This window comes from Medicago truncatula, chromosome 6, assembly GCF_003473485.1.
Source record: "Medicago truncatula cultivar Jemalong A17 chromosome 6, MtrunA17r5.0-ANR, whole genome shotgun sequence".
Lineage (NCBI taxonomy): Eukaryota > Viridiplantae > Streptophyta > Magnoliopsida > Fabales > Fabaceae > Medicago > Medicago truncatula.
Genome location: NC_053047.1, coordinates 22034297 through 22053392, shown reverse-complemented (window position 1 = coordinate 22053392; position 19096 = coordinate 22034297). Strand labels below are relative to the sequence as shown.

Sequence of the window (19096 nt, the reverse complement as noted above, 5' to 3'; positions counted from 1 at the left end):
CCTCAGCACACCTTGCTCATCGATCTTAAAATCACTGTCTTCAGTCTGATCTCTAACGACCAACAAGTCCAGAAACTTAACATCGGCTTTCTGTGCCTCTTTAATACTTTTCAGAAATTCATTATCGATCTTCAACATTCCTAGCTTCACACTTTCAGATGACATTTCACACACTAAGCTCAAATCTCTGAACTGTTCAAGCAACTCGAACTCTTTTACCATCATAGCAGACATATACAAGGTCTTCCTACTCAAGGCATCTGCAACAACATTAGCTTTACCGGGATGATAGCTCAACTGAAAATCATAATCTTTCAGCAATTCTAGCCATCGACGCTGTCTCATATTCAATTCTTTCTGATCGAATAGATACTTCAAACTCTTATGATCACTAAACACCTCAAATCTCGAACCATACAAATAATGTCTCCATATCTTTAATACAAAGACCACAACAGCCAACTCTAAATCATGCGTTGGGTAATTCTTCTCATAAATTCTCAACTGTCTCGAAGCATAACCTACTACTCTTCCATCTTGCATAAACACACCACCTAAACCCAGCTTGGACGCATCACAATATACCACAAAAGGTTCATCTGACTTCGACAAAATCAAAACCGGAGCTGTCGTCAACCGCTTCTTCAATTCACTGAAACTGTTCTCACATTGAACATCCCACACAAAGGCTTTACCTTTACAAGTCAACTGCGTTAGCTGAAGTGCTAACTTGGAGAATCCTTCTATAAATCTTCTATAGTAACCAGCCAATCCCAAAAAGCTTCTAATCTCAGTAACTGACTTAAGGGTCTCCCATTGCGATACCGCTTCAACTTTAGACGGATCTACTGCAATACCACTACCAGAAATAACATGTCCAAGAAAGCTCACTTCCTTCAACCAGAATTTGCACTCAGACAATTTCGCATAAAGCTTCTTCTCTTTCAACACTTGCAAAACCAGCTTCAAATGCTCAGCATGTTCTTCTTCAGACTTGGAGTAAATCAAAATATCATCGATGAAAACAAGCACGAACCGATCCAAGAATGCATGAAAGATGCGATTCATGTACTCCATAAATACTCCAGGTGCATTCGTAACACCGAAAGGCATAACTTTGTACTCATAGTGACCATACCGCGTTCTGAAAGCTGTCTTCTGCATATCTTCATCTTTTACTTTAATCTGGTGATAACCTGATCTCAAATCTATCTTGCTGAAAACTTTTGCACCCACTAACTGATCCATCAAATCATCAATCCTCGGAAGTGGATACCTATTCTTTATTGTCACCTTGTTCAACTGTCGATAGTCAATACACAATCTCATGCTACCATCTTTCTTTTTCACTAGCAAAACCGGCGCTCCCCAAGGTGAAATGTAACGCCCACTTTCGTTAATCGTTATTTAATCGAGTTTAGGCAATTATATTATAATTATATAATATATGCATGATTTTGATATGTTTTGATGATTTGTGGTGAATTTAGTGATTTGATTGATGACGTGATAAGTTATGAGTTTTGGAGGATTTGATTATGATATGAGAATTATTTTATTGTTAAATAAAATAAAGATTTGAAAATAATATAAAATATTTAGTTAAGGGTTGTTTTGATATTTTAGATAGTTTTGGGGGAGGAAGTGAGATAAGATAAGTAATTAGAAAAAGATATAAATAGGAGAAGACCTAATATTTTAGAAACTCATTGTACGTGAAAACTTTTGGAAAAAGGGAGAAAAGCCAAGTCTAGAGGAACCAAGGTAGAGTGCTGCGATTTTCTTCATACAAGGTAAGGGTGAGACTAATAATTCAATAGCATTGATTGTTGTAATTCTGATGATTAGTTGACAAAGTTAGGGTTGATTTAGAGAAGTTTTGGAATTAGGTCAAAACCCTAAAAATTGATGATAAAACGGTAAAACTTGTTTAGATTGATGAAAGAACCGTCCTTTAACCTTAGAATATGTTTAGGATGAATTCTGGAATCAAAACCAAGCTTTGAAACATGTTGTAGGATGAATTTTTGACAAAAACCCTAGTCTGCCCGTGCTTCTGTTCATCGCTCGCCACGGCGAGTGATGATTCTCGCCTCGCGAGTGATGATCTTCATCGCTCGCCACGCGAGCCCCTTTCCTTCGCCTTGCGAGTTGTTTGGTGCAACTCGCCATGGCGAGCAACCTTTCCTCGCCTCGCGAGCTTAGGCAGAGTGCATGTCATATTTCGTGTTTCGACCTTTTTAGTTGAATCTTTTATGCCTTTGGGTACCTGAACATACCTAGTATTGATTAGGAATGAATGTAGGATCAGAGGGAACCCAGAACAACCTTAGTTTGGGAGATGAGTGTTACTCGCCATGGCGAGTAAGTACTCTCGCCTCGCGAGTACAACCAGGATGAACTTGTTTATGTGTTTGTGCGATCTGTGTCGCACTTGTTGATCAGGAGTGAACCCCTAACTGGTAATGAGACCTAGTGATGTCATTTAATGCAGACTGTAGAGTTGTTTAAGTTATATTAATATCAATTGAATATGAACTATTATATTGTATATTCATGCAAGATAAGAAGATGTGTTAATGATGCAACTTATGTGCTCTGATATAATGATATGATCTTGTTATGTGACTTGTTTATGCTGCTTTCGTTATTTAACTAAGTGCATAAGTATATGATGAAGTTTAGCTCCAAATTATTGGATGCATGTTGATAAGTCGATTACGTTGTTTTGTTCATATGTGTCCATGCATAGCATATCATTGAGCTTAGTCCTCACCACGAATATTAGGAGCTTTGTCCTCCGCACGTTTTATAGGAGCTTTGTCCTCCGCACGATTAAAGTATATTAATACTTATGATGACGATTGGTACCACATGCATATAAGGAGTCTAAGAGCATTGTCACATTGTCATGATTAAGATGCCTTGTTGATAATGATTGATTACGTGATAAGTGTTTATTGATTATGTTATGTTATTCCTAATTATTGGATATACGATTACGTGATAACTGTTTAGAAATTATGCAAAGTTAATAATGGAATGATTATGATGTTAATTTATGATTCTCAATTACATTGATTAATGTTATTTTATTATGAAATCTCACCCCTTCCGCTTGAAAATGTTGCCCTTCGTATGGGTAACTTGCAGGTGATCGTGCTTAGTGTGCAGTTGCCGTCGTGAGTGGCCTTGCCTTCACTGTGTCGTCTAGGTCGCTCTGATACGTAACGGGATGGGGTTATATGCTATAACATGCTTCATTCTCTTACGTGAACTGCCATGAATATTTATTGTTTTGACTAACTCTTTTGAGATACTTGTTGGGCCTGCGTGCCAAAACGTTTTATGAATTATGTTTATGACTTTCCGCTGCAATGTTTAAGTTATTGGTTAAATTATTATTTAACTGTTGGATTAAGTTATATGTGATATCCCGTTGTTTGATGTTTACTCTGATAAATGCTATGTTTTTTTTAAAGAAATTTTGATATTGGGAAAACGGGGTGTTACATGAAACACTTGGTCTAATTGTTTCTTCAACTCGGCCAACTCAGAAGCTGACATACGGTAAGGTGTCATAGACACAGGCTTCGTTCCAGGAACAAGATCAATCGAAAACTCAACTTCCCTCTCTGGAGGTACATCAGGAATTTCATCAGGAAATACTTCTGGAAAATTGCATACCACTTGTAGTTTATCAATTACCGCTTGATTCTCAATAGATAAGGAAGCCATCAAGGAAAACATCAAAATGCCATCACATTCCAACTGCTTCAGCTGCTTAGTAGACAAAAACTCTGCGCCACTTTCCTCTTCAGCAGAAGAGAAATACACCGACTTACTATAACAATTAATGTGAACATGGTTGTACTCTAACTAGTTCATACCCAGAATCACATCCATACCACTCAAAGGTAAACAAACTAAATCCATCTCAAAATCACGATCAAACATAGATAAAGGACATCTTAAACACACAAGAGATGTAGTCACCGAACCCTTAGCTGGAGTTTCGACAACCATTTCTCCATTCATATCAGACATGACAAGACCTGACTTAGTAGCACAATCATAAGCAATAAAACAATGCGTAGCACCAGTATCAATAATAGCAACTAAAGGCGTATTGTCAATATAGCAAGTACCTCTGATCAAGTGATCCTCGTTCTCTGTCTGTGTACCAGTCAAAGCAAAAACTCTACAAGTAGTCGGCGCCTTCTTAGGCTTCTTGCACTGTGAACCAATGTGACGCTCCTCATTGCAGTTAAAGCATACTATATCATCATGTTTGCACTCAGCTAGTGCATGACCTTTCTTTCCACAACGGAAACATCTCTTGGTATCCCCAGGACAAGAATTACTTTTGTGGCCCTTCTCACCACAAGAAAAACAAACAATCTCTGTAGGAGCATCCTTCTTCTTCGACCATCCTCTGTTTACCCTTATCAGCAGGGGCACTATAAGGTTTAGGGCGACTCTATTGATCCTTAGTCTTCCGCTCATTCACGATCTTGTAATAATCCTTAGTATCCTCCTCGTAAATCCTGCAACTGCTCACCAGCTCGGAGAAAACTCGGATCTTCTGGTAACCAATAGCCCTCTTAATCTCAGCACGTAACCCGTTCTCAAATTTGATGCACTTTGAAAACTCAGCAGTCTCTGGAGTGTAGTGCGGATAAAACTTTGCCAATTCCACAAACTTAGCAGCATACTCAGTCACGGACAAGTTTACTTGCTTCAGCTCAAGGAGTTCGATTTCTTTCTTCCCGCGAACATCTTCCGGAAAGTATCTGTTTAGGAACTCCCTCCTAAACACAGACCAAGTAACCACAACACCGTCTTGCTCTAAGGTAGGTAGAAGACTCACCCACCAATCATCAGCTTCCTCAGCTAGCATGTGCGTACCAAAACGCACCTTTTGGACCTCTGAACACTGCATCACGCGGAACACCCTCTCAATCTCCTTGAGCCACGTCTGGGCTCCATCAGGGTCATATCTTCCCTTAAAAGTAGGAGGATGATTCCTCAAAAAAGTCTCTAGCATCCTCGTCTCAGCATTCGCACCAGCATTTGCATTAGGCTATTGTCCCACAACTTGAGCTACGACTTGTAGTGCAGCAGCTAACGCATCATCATCTCTTCTGGCCATCTCTTAGTTTCTACACAACAAGTAACAACTGTAACACCCCGTTTTCCCAATATGAGAATTTCTAAACATTTATCGGAGTAAACAGCAATAACGGGATATCACATTATAACATAATCCAAAATCAGTTAAATAACAATTTAACTTTCAACAAATTACTTAACAATGCAGCGGAAATTATTTCGTAATCCATAAAACATTTTTGGCACGTAGGCCCCATTAAAATGTTTCGACGGTTAATCAATCATCAAAAATAACATAATTGTCATAAATGTTCACGTAAGAGAATGAAGCATGCATATCAAACACCCCATCCTGTTACGTATCAGAGTGACCTAGACGACACAGTGAGGCAAGGCCACTCACAAACAGCAACTGCACACTGAGCACGATCACCTGCAAGTTACTCATACGAAGAGCAACATTTTCAAGCAGAAGGGGTGAGATTTCATAATACAATAATATCAATCATTATAATTCAAAAATCATAATTAACATCATATTCAGCCTTAATCAACATTGCATCTTTGATAAACAATTATCACATAATCACAATTTCAATCATCATCAATAACAATATCATCTTTAAACTCGACAATGCGACAATGCAACATAGACACTTATATGCATGTGGTACCAATCGTCATCATAAGTATTAATATACTTTAATCGTGCGGAGGACAAAGCTCCTAAACATGTGGAGGACAAAGCTCCTAAACGTGTGGAGGACAAAGCACAATGAATGCTAATGCATGAACTCTAACAACAAAACACCTTAATCAACTTATCACTTATACTTCCAATAATTTGGAGTTCATCATCAACTTATTCATACTCATGCAACTTGGTTTAATAACAATTGCAGCATAATCAAATCACATCAGGTTAAAGAAAAAATCATTCTCAATAGTTTCTTGATCATTCAACAATAATTCAAGTAAATACAATCAATCCATAATTCACTTCATAATCACTTAACAAATCATAAAAGCTTCACAGTTCTCAGTCATTATCTTTAATAGGTCTCATTAGTACCTAAGGTTCCTTTCCTAACCTTTCCAAACAACTCAGGTCTCACAATCCTTAAAAGCACTCAGTTCTGGAAGTGCTCGCGAGGCGAGAGCATCAGCTCGCCATGGCGAGTACAAGCCAGAATTCCAACTAAGGTTGTTCTAGGTTCAATCTCGTTCTAAATCATTCTCTAATCAATAATAGGCACCTAAAGGTACTCAAAGGCATCTAAGGTTCAACTCAAAAGTCAAAAACCCAGAAAACAACTTGCTCTCTAGTCAAGCTCGCTATGGCGAGTAAGGTTGCTCGCTGTGGCGAGCTACAACAAGTAACTCGCGAGGCGAGGGGCTTTGGCTCGCCTGGCGAGCGATGAAGTTCATCCCTCGCCGTGGCGAGGATCATTGCTCGGGAGGCGAGTGATGAATGTCGCTACGGGCAGTAGTGCAGTTTTCACCTAAAATCATCCAATCTCTCGGCTCTAAGCCTAATTTCAATTCCATAATTCATCCTAAACATATTGTAAGGTTATAGGACGGTTTCTACATCAATCTAAACAACTTTTACCGTTTGATCATCAATTTTAGGGATTTGACCTAATTTCAAAACTTTTCTAAATCAATCCTAACTTTGCCAATTATTCATCAGAATCATAACAATCAATATTACTGAATTATTAGTCTCACCCTTACCTTATATGAAGAAATCGTAGCCCTTCTCTTGGTTCTCTCTTCTCTTGGCTTTTTCTCCCTTTTTCTCCAAAACAGTCGTACGTACAATGTTTTTCTAAAACTAGGTCTAACTCTTTTATACCTCTTCCTATTATCTTATCTTATCTCACTTTCTCCCCCAAAACTATCTAAAATCTCAAAACAGCCCTCAACTAAATATTTTTATTATCTTTTCAAATCTTATTTTATTTAACAATAAAATAAGTCTCATAATCTTATCAAATCATCAAAACACATCTTATCAACCAAATCAACTTAAATCAACAAAACTCACACATATATTATAAAAATATAATATAATTGCCTAAACTCGATTAAATAAATAATTAAACGAAAGTGGGCGTTACAACAACAACATAAGATAGTAATATAACTATTACTAACACTTGACACGACTCTTCTAATTGGCCGGACGGACTGACCTGCTCTGATACCAATTGTAACACCCCTATTTCCCAACTTAAAAATTTCATAAACATTTATCAGAGTGAACAACATATAACGGGATATCACACTTCCTAAAATCTCAATAGATAAATAATAATTTATCCTTCATCAACAAAATAGCAGCGGAATTAAATTTAACATCATAAATAGTCTTGGCACGCAGGCCTCATAAAAGTCATCTCAGTTAAGCCACATGAAAACATAGCATATACGCAAAGGAAAGAGAAATAGCCACTAAAGATCCCCTCCCGTTACATATCAGAGCAACCTAAGACTCAGTGAGGCAAGGTCACTCACGACAGCACAACATCAACCTACTTTGGATTACCTGCAAGTTACTCATACAAAGAGGAACATTTCCAAGCAGAAGGGGTGAGATTTCACAAAACAACAATATTAAGCATAGAATTCAACAATTATATTTAACAACATAAAACATCTTATTAATCAACATTGATAATAATATATCATAAATCACTTCATTCATAAATATCACAACTTAATCATTTTATCATCATCGACTCGACAAATGCAACTATGCAACTTAGACCTATTATATGCATGTGGTACCAATATAGGGCATCAAGCCCCCATCGCTAATTTTGAGCTAATGCTCCAACGTGGTGAGCACAAAGCTCCAGGGCATCAAGCCCCCAACAATGAATGCTAATGCATGTTAATTCGACAACCTCTTATATTAATCCAATAATTTGGAACATCATCATCTTCAACAACTTAGACCGACTCATGCAGCTTAGTTAAATAACAAACAGCAACATAGGTAGTATTCAAACTATCATGATATAATAATATCGAATGTAAATCAGCAACTCAATTATCAAACTTAAGTCATGTACTGTATATACAATTATATAACATAATTATAAGCAACATTAATTCATAAGCATCAGTCTTACTGGAACATTAACAGCAAGGTAAACAACTTAGTTTCTAACCTCTAAGATCAACTCACATCAACTCGAACGACAAAGATCGCATTCAACCTAAAAAGGCATTCTGTAACACAAACGCTCACGAGGCGAGAGCCTCTGCTCGCCATGGCTAGTTCGGTCAGATTCTCTAAATTTTCATTCTAAGTCTTTCTAGGTTCAATCTCATTCTACATTCTTTCCTAATCATTATTAGACATGTTCAGGCACTCAAAAGCATCTAAGGTTCAACCCAAAAGTCAAAATTACAAAATCTTGCATGCTCTCTAGTCTAGCTCGCTAGGTGAGTTCAAGTGTTCGCCGTGGCGAGCTGCAACGTGCACCTCGCGAGGCGGGGAAAGGTTACTCGCGTGGCGAGCGATGAAGTTCATCACTCGCCGTGGCGAGGATCATCGCTCGGGAGGCGAGCGATGAATGTCGCTACGGGCAGAATGCAGTTTTCACCTAAAATCATCAACTCTCATGGTTTTAAGCCTAATCTCGATTCCAAAATTCATCATAATCATTATCTAAGCTCTCAGGACAGTTTCTACATCTTTTCAACAAGTTTTCACCGTTTAATCATCAATTCTCTCAATTTGACCTAATTTCCGATTCTTCTTAAACTCATCCTAATTCATGTTAAATGTAACCGTTGATTCATAAACTTAATAGAATTGCAAGGTTAGTCTCACCCTTACCTTAAAGAATGAAAATCGCAGCCCTCCTTGGTGTTTCTCTCTTCTCTTGGCTTTTTCTCCCTTTTTCCAAAACTGATCGTACGTACGTTATGTTTTTCTAAAACTAGGTTTCCCTATTTATACCTCATCCAATTATCTTATCTTATTTCTCTCTCTCCCCCAAAACTCTCTAAAATATCAAAACAGCCCCTAAACTCAATATTTATTTTATTTTCAAATCTTATTTTATTAAACAATAAAATAAGTCACAACTCCTCATTATCACATAAAAATCATCTCAATCATATAAATCGCATAAATTACACATATATTATATAAATATAATATAAACTCATCTAAAATAACTCCAGGCTCAATTAAATAATTCGAAACGGGCGTTACAATACCAATTATGTTTTTTCACCAACATTTGCATTATCAAATACTTACATCCATACAATCAATAAGTAAAAAAATAAACAAGTCATCATCAATTTATCAAGTTAAAATCACCAACGGAATCATCATCATAATCGTTATCAAACCATATTCATATTTATCAACAAACATTCATCAAATAGTCATCATCAAAAGAAATTTCATCATTCACAAGTCATAATTCAACAAAAGACATCACCAAATCATTAAGTTAAAATCACCAAAAGAATCATGAACAAATCATCATCAAAAAATATTTATCACCAAAAAGCTACAACTTCCTCTCATACAACATAATTCACATAAAAGGCGTCATATAACCACATTATGATAATCAACATATCAAACACCTAATAACCATTAATGCATTCTCTTTTCATCATATCATCTTGATTACAGAGTAATTTTCAAGTTATCCGATCATAAAATCTCAATTTAATAAAGTTCGGCTATTTCGGTAAAATTGTCGATTTCCAAATATTTCACAAAAATGAGGTTTCAAGTATAAATCATATATTCAAGGCATCCGTACATATCACCTATCATCTTGGAAAAACATTCATGGCATTTTCGTTTCACGAAGTTACTTTGTTTTCCAAAATTTCACAAGTTCGACTTATTTTGAACATGGTTTTAAACAAATACTTTTCCACAAGATTAAGCTATGTTAAACCACTCATTTAAGCTCATTTTAACCCTATTCAAGTAGGTATATGGGTTAGAGACTTTTAGAGATGCAAACGGGGCCTTCAAACGCAAAAATTTGAAGTTCTAAAACCATACAACATATGCACGGTCGTGCACATCAAAATGCACGGTCCAGGAAAAAACGCATGGTCTGTGCACATCCTGCACTAGACCGTGCATTTTGTGTAATAGCCCAATTTTCGCTAGATTTAATTTTAATTGTTTTTATATATGTGTTTAATTATGTTCATATGTGATTAATTGCCTCTATGTGTATTTTTATGGTTTTAGTATTAAAAGGGTATTTTAGTCATTTTGGACTTAGGGGTATTTTGGACATTTTGCGGGAAAGGGTAATTTAGTAATTTCATGGTGAGAACTATTTTTAGTGTTTCAAGTGAGAATCATTATTTACTAAGTTACTAGTGTGATAAATAGTTGTGAAGCCGGTAAGTGACCGTTACCGTTAAGTGAGTAGAACATTTCATGAGTGGTTTAGTAAATGGGTTAAGCCCGTTAAGACACTAAGGGTGAATTGAAGAAGCAGTTGGAAGAGTTGCTCGAGAAGCAGTTTATCATGCCAAGTGTTCCTCCGTGGGGTGCTCCAGTGTTGTTAGTTAAGAAGAAGGATGGAAGCATGAGGTTATGTGTGGATTATCGGCAGTTGAACATGGTGACTATAAAGAATTGGTATCCGCTTCCGAGGATTGATTATTTGATGGATCAGTTAGTTAGTGCGGAGATATTCAGCAAGATTGATTTAAGGTCAGGATATCTTCAGATGAGAGTGAAGGCGGAAGATATATCCAATACCGCTTTCCGAACAAGGTATGGACACTATGAGTATTCTGTGATGTCATTTAGAGTATCTAATGCGCCAGGTGTCTTCATGGAATATATGAATAGAATATTTCATCCTTTTCTGGACCGTTTTGTGGTGATGTTTATTTATGACATTTTGGTGTATTCGAAGATCGAGGAGTAGCATGTTGAGCATTGAGAATTGTGTTGGGTGTCTTGAAAGAAAAGAAGTTGTTAGCTAAGTTTTCGAAGTGTGAGTTTTGGTTGCGGGAAGTGACTTTCCTTGGTCATGTGATTTCGAAAGGTGGTATTGTCGTGGATTCGTCGAACTGGTTGTCCCTTAACACCCTCATCAATTTTTCTTCTTCCAAAAGTGTCAAGCTACTGCTCATGATTGCTGGTTTAGAGGCATCTTTGCTAAGGAAAACATACTTCAAGTGCGAAGGAAGTTCTTTTAATTCTGGATCTTTTTCTTCCTCCTTGCTTGAGAGTGGTGCCCCCTTAGAGTTTTCACCATGTATCTCTTCAATTTTTACCGGTCCTACCTCTTGTTTGCTTGCCTCTAGTTGTTTGATACATTCCTTCACCTCAAGATCTTCATCAAGGTCACAACTCTCTATAGAGTTAACAATGGTTTTCTCCATAGGTTGTGTTGGTTGAGGCTACGAGAATCATCTTCTACTATTTCATCAACAACATCAAACAACTAACTTGAGGATACCCCCTCACGGACTTCCAATGTGAAATGATAGCCCCTAGGCATCTACAAGCATCTAAATTGTCAAATCTATCTAAACTCTCCCATCTCTCTTATATGAAATGAAGAAAGGATTTTTCTCGGTCACTTTAGTGTTAAGGTTAGAACCTGTTCCTCATAATATCTATCTTATACAGGAGCAAGAAAAGGGTTGGACTACATACACACACACTCACTTAAGACTTGTTGTTGGGTTGAATAAGTTCACAAGGAATACTTGAAGTTGTGATTAGTGTACATTGAAATGAAACCTCGAGGGAGACATATGCTTTTATTTGAATTGTCATATATTAATCTTTTTGTTGCTGCCATGTCTATGCCTTTTGCTTGAGGACAAGCAAAGATTCAAGTGTGGGGGAGTTTGATGAGTCATTTATTACCTATTTCTAGATATTATTTAGTTTAGTTTTAATTAGATTTTAGTTTATTTTATATTAATATTATTTCCTTTTTAAGATAGTTTACTACAAATTGCATTTTATTATATTTCAGGAATGAATATTGGATGGATTGAGTCTTGGAGCAAAGAAAGAGACTTGGAGCTGATTTGGTACGAAAATACAAAGATTGGAAGACAAAATATGTCTCCCCTAAAGTCAGAAGCTTGGCACGGCCCGTGCTAGCATTGGCACGGCCGTGCCACCCTCCAGAGTGTCTTTTGCTGCTTTTGCTTAGATTTTAAGCTACTCTATTTTTAGCCCGAATGTAATTGCTTAGATTTTAAGTCAAATGTATGCTATAAATAGAGTAGCCAGTGAAATAGGCTTGGTTGCTAGAGGAACAAAAGAGAAACTGTCTTGAGAAATTAGGTCTAACATAAAGTTATAAGTTTAATAGATTGGTTTGAGAAGGACTTGTCATTAGGATGAACCAATAATCCCAAGGCTTTTATCTTTTCTTTTATTTTCTTGTAATTAAAAATCCAAACTTTTATCTAAAATTCTTTCATCTAATCATCATTAAAAGTTAATTGAATTCATAACTCCCTGTCGGAACGATACTCTATTTTTACTACTTCGATAGAACCGTGCACTTGCGGTTTTATCTCATCAATCATAGGATGAAGAGAAGAATTATGTAAATATAATACAAGTCGAAGGTGTAGAATATAAGTTTTAAATAAGTGGAGGATGGGAGGAGTAAAAGTATAGTGAATAAAGGAGAAGAAAGTTATAACATGTGATTGACCAACGTATAAATAGAAACATTAGAAGTTAGAAGAGTCACTTTTGTTGAACGTGAAAAAAGAAAGAAAAAAAGGAGCATAGGAGAGAAACCCTAGTTGCGACGGGATCAAGCCAAGCTGGAAATTTCAGAAGAAATCGAGGTAAGGGGGAGAATCTCTTCATCTCTAGGGTTTAATATTTTTCTGTAGGGTTGTAAAGGGGTTAGAGTATGAGTGTTGTTATGATGGTGATGAGGACGTTGTTGAGGTTAATTAATTCTTAAGTTATGATTGCTGTTATGAGGAAGAGTTCCACTGAAAAATTATGATGAATGAATGTAGAATTGTTGTTGAAAGAGTAATATAAAGGGAACCTAGTTTAGAGATTAGAGTTCATAACTTGACCCTGAAATAGTGTAAAATTGGATACTTTGAGAGGGAATTAACACTCAAATAGTAGGGTAAACCTAGAGTGATGATTAAGGACAATTTGGGTGTGTAGGGATTGAGTTAAGTGATTCAAAAGTGATTAATTGGGGAAAAACTCCTTTCTTAGTGTTTTGATTCGACAAAAATCGGGCCCCGATTTTGTAAATTCGGCCCCTGATTTTGTCAGCACAACTTAACAAACAAAAACTTTTATTTGTAACCATTTTCCATTCCGATGGCTTTGGTTTCACCTCAACCAGACCTATACAACTTGAGTTATGGTCAAATTACCGTACTAGGGTCATGCTTCGTTTTTTGTGAAACTTCATCATAATCTGTTCAATGAGCCTTAAAACGTCCTAGAAAATAATAGAGTTTAAGAAGGTTGTTAAAGAGAAAGGTAAGAGTAAGGGTCCTAAACTATATAACTTAATGAAGGAGTGGGTTTAAGCGTAATTAGAAACCGAGGATAGTAACCTATGAGAATCTAATTGTGTCAAGATGGCTTGAAAATAGAAAGCGAAAGATAAATACGGTAGACGCTATGAGGAATATTAATTGAGAGGTTAATACTTAAATTAGAATGGATAACGGGGTATACTACTAGGGTGAAAGACGTGGTAATGGAGAGAACGAATGACGAGAGTAGATTCTAAAATGCAGTAATGAGTAACGAAGGAATATGATGTGTACATATGCCCGTATAAGATGTTGATTAATGCTGAGAACTTATTGTCGTGTGATGGGGATCTATGTTCAGATAATAATTGTTGAATGGTGAGGATGAATGATATCATAATTAATGATGTTTTGTGAATGACGAGTAATGACGATGACATGTCTTGTTTTGGGTGACGAGTAAATGATGAAGTGGGTTATGTTATGAGTAGGAGTTAAAGCATTGGGTAATTTAGGGGATGCTAATATCATTGAGAAAGGATATCAAGTTGATTAAGGGTAATAAGACGAGAAATTACTAGAGCAAATAGTGTGGGTATATGGTGAGACTAAAAACACACGATTTAGTAAAAAGGGTATAAGACAATGATAATATGGGATGTGAAGTAGGTTCTTTTCTGAATAACTAATGAGTTGAAATATGATCTCCTTAAACCAATAATGAGTCTAAGAATACCGTTGAGTGAAAGAGCGAATGAACCAAGGTAGTTAAAGAAATTAAGATGAGTGTTAGATAGTAACGTATAAGGTGTAAAAAATGAATAAAGAATATGATCATAAACGATGAGAAGATCGTTAAGAAGAAATGTAAGGGAAGGTAAGGAGTTGTATATTAAGGACTGAAAACATAACAGGAATGATGATAACGATGAATATGAAGAGGATCGATTAGCAGGGATCAAGATGCATAGGAAAGAGGATAAGAGGTAGTAGTTGTAATGAGTGACGAATATAATAACGACCGGTATTAAGAGAATGAAACCTCAAATTATAATGAAGTATTAGGTTAGATAATAACTTTAAAATTAAAATGAAGTTAAGATTAGGGGACGGACGATGTATAGATGACGACGAACGTGAGAACAACTAATAAGATATAAAGTCGTTTTATTGAGGAGAATAAGTAGGAAACAGTTAATAACAATTGTGAGGAAAAACCTAGATATATAGAGTGGAGACTTTGCATGTAATGATAGCGAATAAGAAAACAACTTGAGACCAAGAATGAGGAATAGGGTATGATATTAGGAATAAAGTTTATAGAGCCTAGAATAGACGAGAGAATAATGTATGTTCGTAAAATGAATACGAAAATAAAATATAGGGAAGCTGACGTAGAATTGAATTACGCATAAGGGTTGGATTAGTGAAGAGATGCAATGGTGATATAAACGGTTGATAGAGATGAATAATGAGGAATCCATAATGTGACGAAGAGTGATGACGAAGATATTATATATATGTAATTAAATAAATACGATGAGAAATGATAATGTTTATATGTTAGTGATGATGATGATGACGATAACTATATCAGTATGATGATGAGAGTAATGATGTTTACCTATGATGATGATGAGGGTGGTGTGTGTATATATATATATTGACTATGACAATGATGACGTATAATTATGATGATGACTTATATGATGGTGTCTAATATACATTGATGATGAGAATGACGATGTTTACTTATAATGATGATGTGAATGACGATGATGTATTTGTCTTGATGTTGTGCATAATAGGAAGAGTCCGAATTTATGATTCTAATTTGTTGATGATGTTATGATCTTTTAATACTTGAAGAGTCTGTCTCATGCATGCATATAGAGTCGTGTCTAGGAATCATGATGACGAAATGACGATGAAAGTTCAGTAACATATCTCTGGCAAATTATGACGATGAAAGTCCAGTAATATAGCTCTGGAAAATTATGACGATAGGTGTGGTACCACAATCATATACGTCATTAGGAGAGTCCATATGCATATATATGATGATGTTGTATTGGGTGTTTGAGTGTGAATATGATGTGTTGCTGTGACATGTAAAATGAAGAGATTATACATAGTAACTATTGAGAATGATGAGATAGTGGAGAATGTATTCTTTTGATATTTATTTAATGTGCATGCTTTTCCCTATTATTTTGTTATGGCAGGATTTCTTACCCTTTATTTTGTTGTGTTGTTTTCTGAACGGTGATTGTACCCTGAGTACAGATACTCAGGTTGACAAGGAGTAGTTGTGGGACGTTTTAGAGGATGGAGATGATGGGATGCCTTCCGTTTGGTTTTTTTGTTTAGTAGTTGAATAAGTTGTAGTCGCTACGAGCTCTGATATTGTAACACTAGGGTGGGGTTGGTGATTTAATTTTTAATTGCAGTTTGAGTTGAATCTTGGAAACTTTGTTACTTTCCTTTTATGATGTTAAATAATGTAAATAATCTTATTAATACAATCAGTGAATTGTTTTCCTCTGTTTGACAATCTTTACTATAAAAAAAGAAGTGGTAATGCTTTTATATGATTAATGATGAATTTGTAACATCCTCTCTATTAAACATATTTTTAATATTTAATAATTATCATCGGGAATTAGGTTGTTACGCTTCATAGCTTCGAAGATATTGAATACCACTTGCTCGTTATGGAATCTCAACATCAACCAAGGCACGACCTGTTGCAAGGAAAGGTCTTCCTAGAATGAGTGGCATATCTTCATCTTCAGCCATATCCAAGATTACAAAATCAGCAGGAAATACTAGATCATTAACTTTAACTAGTACATCTTCAGGCACACCAAAAGGATAGGAGATTGACCGATCAGCTAGAGTGAGGGTCATTCTTGTCGGTTTTGGCTCTCCACCTCCAAGCTTCTTCATCATTGAAAGGGGCATCAAATTGATAATGGCCCCTAAATCACATAAAGCTCTACCAATGTCTACCAGCCCAATGGAGCAAGGGATATGAAAAGCACCAGGATTTTTTAGCTTAGGTGGAAGCTTCCTTTGGAGAATAAGACTATTGTTCTCGGAAAGAGCAATGTTCTCATCATCTTTTGGTTTCTTCTCCCCGTTAACATTTCTTTCATGAATTTAGCATAAATAGGCATTTGATCAAGAGTTTCACCAAAAGGAATATTCACCTGAAGTTGTGAGAAGAGTTGCATGAATTTCTTGAATTGTCCTTCCTCCTTCTTCTTCTTTTTGGCTAGATGACGGTATGGAAGCTTCACATAAGATGAAATGACTTGTAGTTTATCTCCATCCTTCAATATTTGGCTCTTAGACTTCCTCAAGATCGAGTCTTCATCTATTAACTTCTCACTTTTTTCGACCTCTGTTTTTTTCTTCCTTTCATTTTCAAATACACCTTGATCACTCTCTTTTTCAACTACATCATGTTCAGTTTCTTTTTCAACTACTTCCTCAACATTCTTTTCAGCTTCGCCATCTTCTTCTACCTCTACAACTTCTTCATCAACCTTCTTTTGACTTCTTGGAACTAAAGGTGTCAAAACCTTTTTGCTCCTCAACTCAATAGCATTGCAAGTCTCATTTTTAGGGTTCTCCTTAGTATTACCTGAGAATCCCCCCTTGTTCTGTTCAGCCAACTGCTTAGCTAATTGCCCAAGTTGTGTTTCAAGCAATTTCCTTGAGGCTTCATTGTTTTTCCTTTCAATATCTTGACTTTTCTTCATTTCTTCAAAGTTACCTTGAGCCATCTTCATCAAATTCATCATTGTCTCTTCAAGACCGGAAGGCTTTCTTTGTTGTTGTTGTTGTTGAGGATTAGGCATCAAAGGATTCAAGGTATTGTCGTTGGAGTAACTCAAGTTAGGGTGCTTGTTCAAGCCTGAATTATAGTAGAGGTTTTGCCTTTGATAGTTCACATTGTTGGCTTCTTCACTAGCTCCTTCAGGTACACACTCACCATTAGGATGGCCCTCAGCACACAAATCACACTTTATTGCAGCTGCTTGTTGTTGTTTGTTGGACAATTGATAAGCATGTAACTCCATGGTTAGAGTTTCAATTTGTTTATTCATGGCTGCTTGGTTAGCTAGTATGGAAGTAGTGTCACTTACCCCAAAAACACCTCTTTCTTTCTTTTTCACATCAGCACGGTACTCATTGTTGGCCATGTTTTCTATCAGAGTTTGAACTTCATGATCAGTTTTTACCTTTAGACTACTCCCAGCTGAAGCATCTAGAAACATTTTGTTGCTCTGAGTTAACCCCTCAGTGAAGACTTGGAGATATTGTTTGTCAGAGAACTCATGGCCAGGGCATCTTTTCAATAGCAAGTTAAATCTTTCCCAATCATCATAAAGTGACTCACCTTCCCCTTGCCTAAAGTTGGCTATCTCTTGTTTCTTATCTAGGTACTTGGACATAGGGAAAAACTTCTATAAAAACTTAAGCTCTAACTCATCCCATGTTTGAATGGTCTCATTAGGAAAAGTCAATAACCAGTCTTTAGCTTTACCGGTTAAAGTGAACGGGAATAGCCTGAGTTTCTTTTTGTGTTCACTAAAATTTGCTGGAGGAACACAAAACTCACAGGTTTCAGCAAAGTGGCTTAAATGTTCATGAGGGCTAATGGTCTTTGTCCCATCAAACTGTCTTTCCTTCAATCCATTCTGAATTAATGCCTTGATGTCGAAAGTAACAGGGTTAGCAGGTCTGAACACATGGGTTAGGCGACCACGGTGATTTGCTAGCCCATAATCTCCCAATTTAGGCCTTCCTGCTGGTGGGTCAACATCTCCCATTGTGATTGATTTAGCAGATGTGGTTGTTTCAGCTTCAGTAAGTGTCGGATCTGATATCTGTGTGCGTGTACTCGGTGGTACTGACTGTGACAACCTTAACAACCAGACAGCTTTCCGATTGGCTCTCATAGTTCTTTCTATTTCAGGATCGTACTCGAGGTCGTTTGAACTCCGTCTACCTCGGATAAAAAAGCAAAATACCTTAGTAGCACTGCACAATACAAAATAATTAATGAATATTGAAAAAAAAAAAATTGAAACAGAAAATAAATTGCAGAAATCCTAAATTAAAACACAATTGCCTTGTTGAAATAAATCAACAGTCCCCAGCAACGGCGCCAAAAACTTGATAGAATTTTGGCAAGTGTACCAAATACTATCGAAGTAGTAAAAATAATGTTCCCACAAGGACTGGTTTTAATCTCAATAATTCAACTACGTTGTAAGTTAGGATGTATAAAAGTTCTTTTGATTGCCACTAGGCAGTTGATTGGTTTGTTTACATAAAATTAACAGAAATTAAAGATTGGTTTTAAGAATAAGAGAGAGATGAGTCTAGGTATTTCGAATCATCGATGTTCCCCTAATTGGTATACTGCACCTATTCTTGTGAATGATTCACTAGTTCTACGATA

General features: G+C 36.4%; 1 protein-coding gene across 1 annotated transcript; it reads right to left on the bottom strand.

The window, feature by feature from the left end:
* Positions 1–16332: 16332 nt before the first annotated feature.
* On the bottom strand, positions 16333–18083 carry LOC112418162 (interaptin-like). Its single transcript, XM_024774435.2, has 2 exons — positions 16855–18083; positions 16333–16771 (listed from the first exon to the last, which is right to left on the bottom strand). Exons 1-2 carry the CDS (start codon positions 18081–18083, stop codon positions 16333–16335), a joined length of 1668 nt encoding a protein of 555 aa, XP_024630203.1.
* Positions 18084–19096: the final 1013 nt, after the last annotated feature.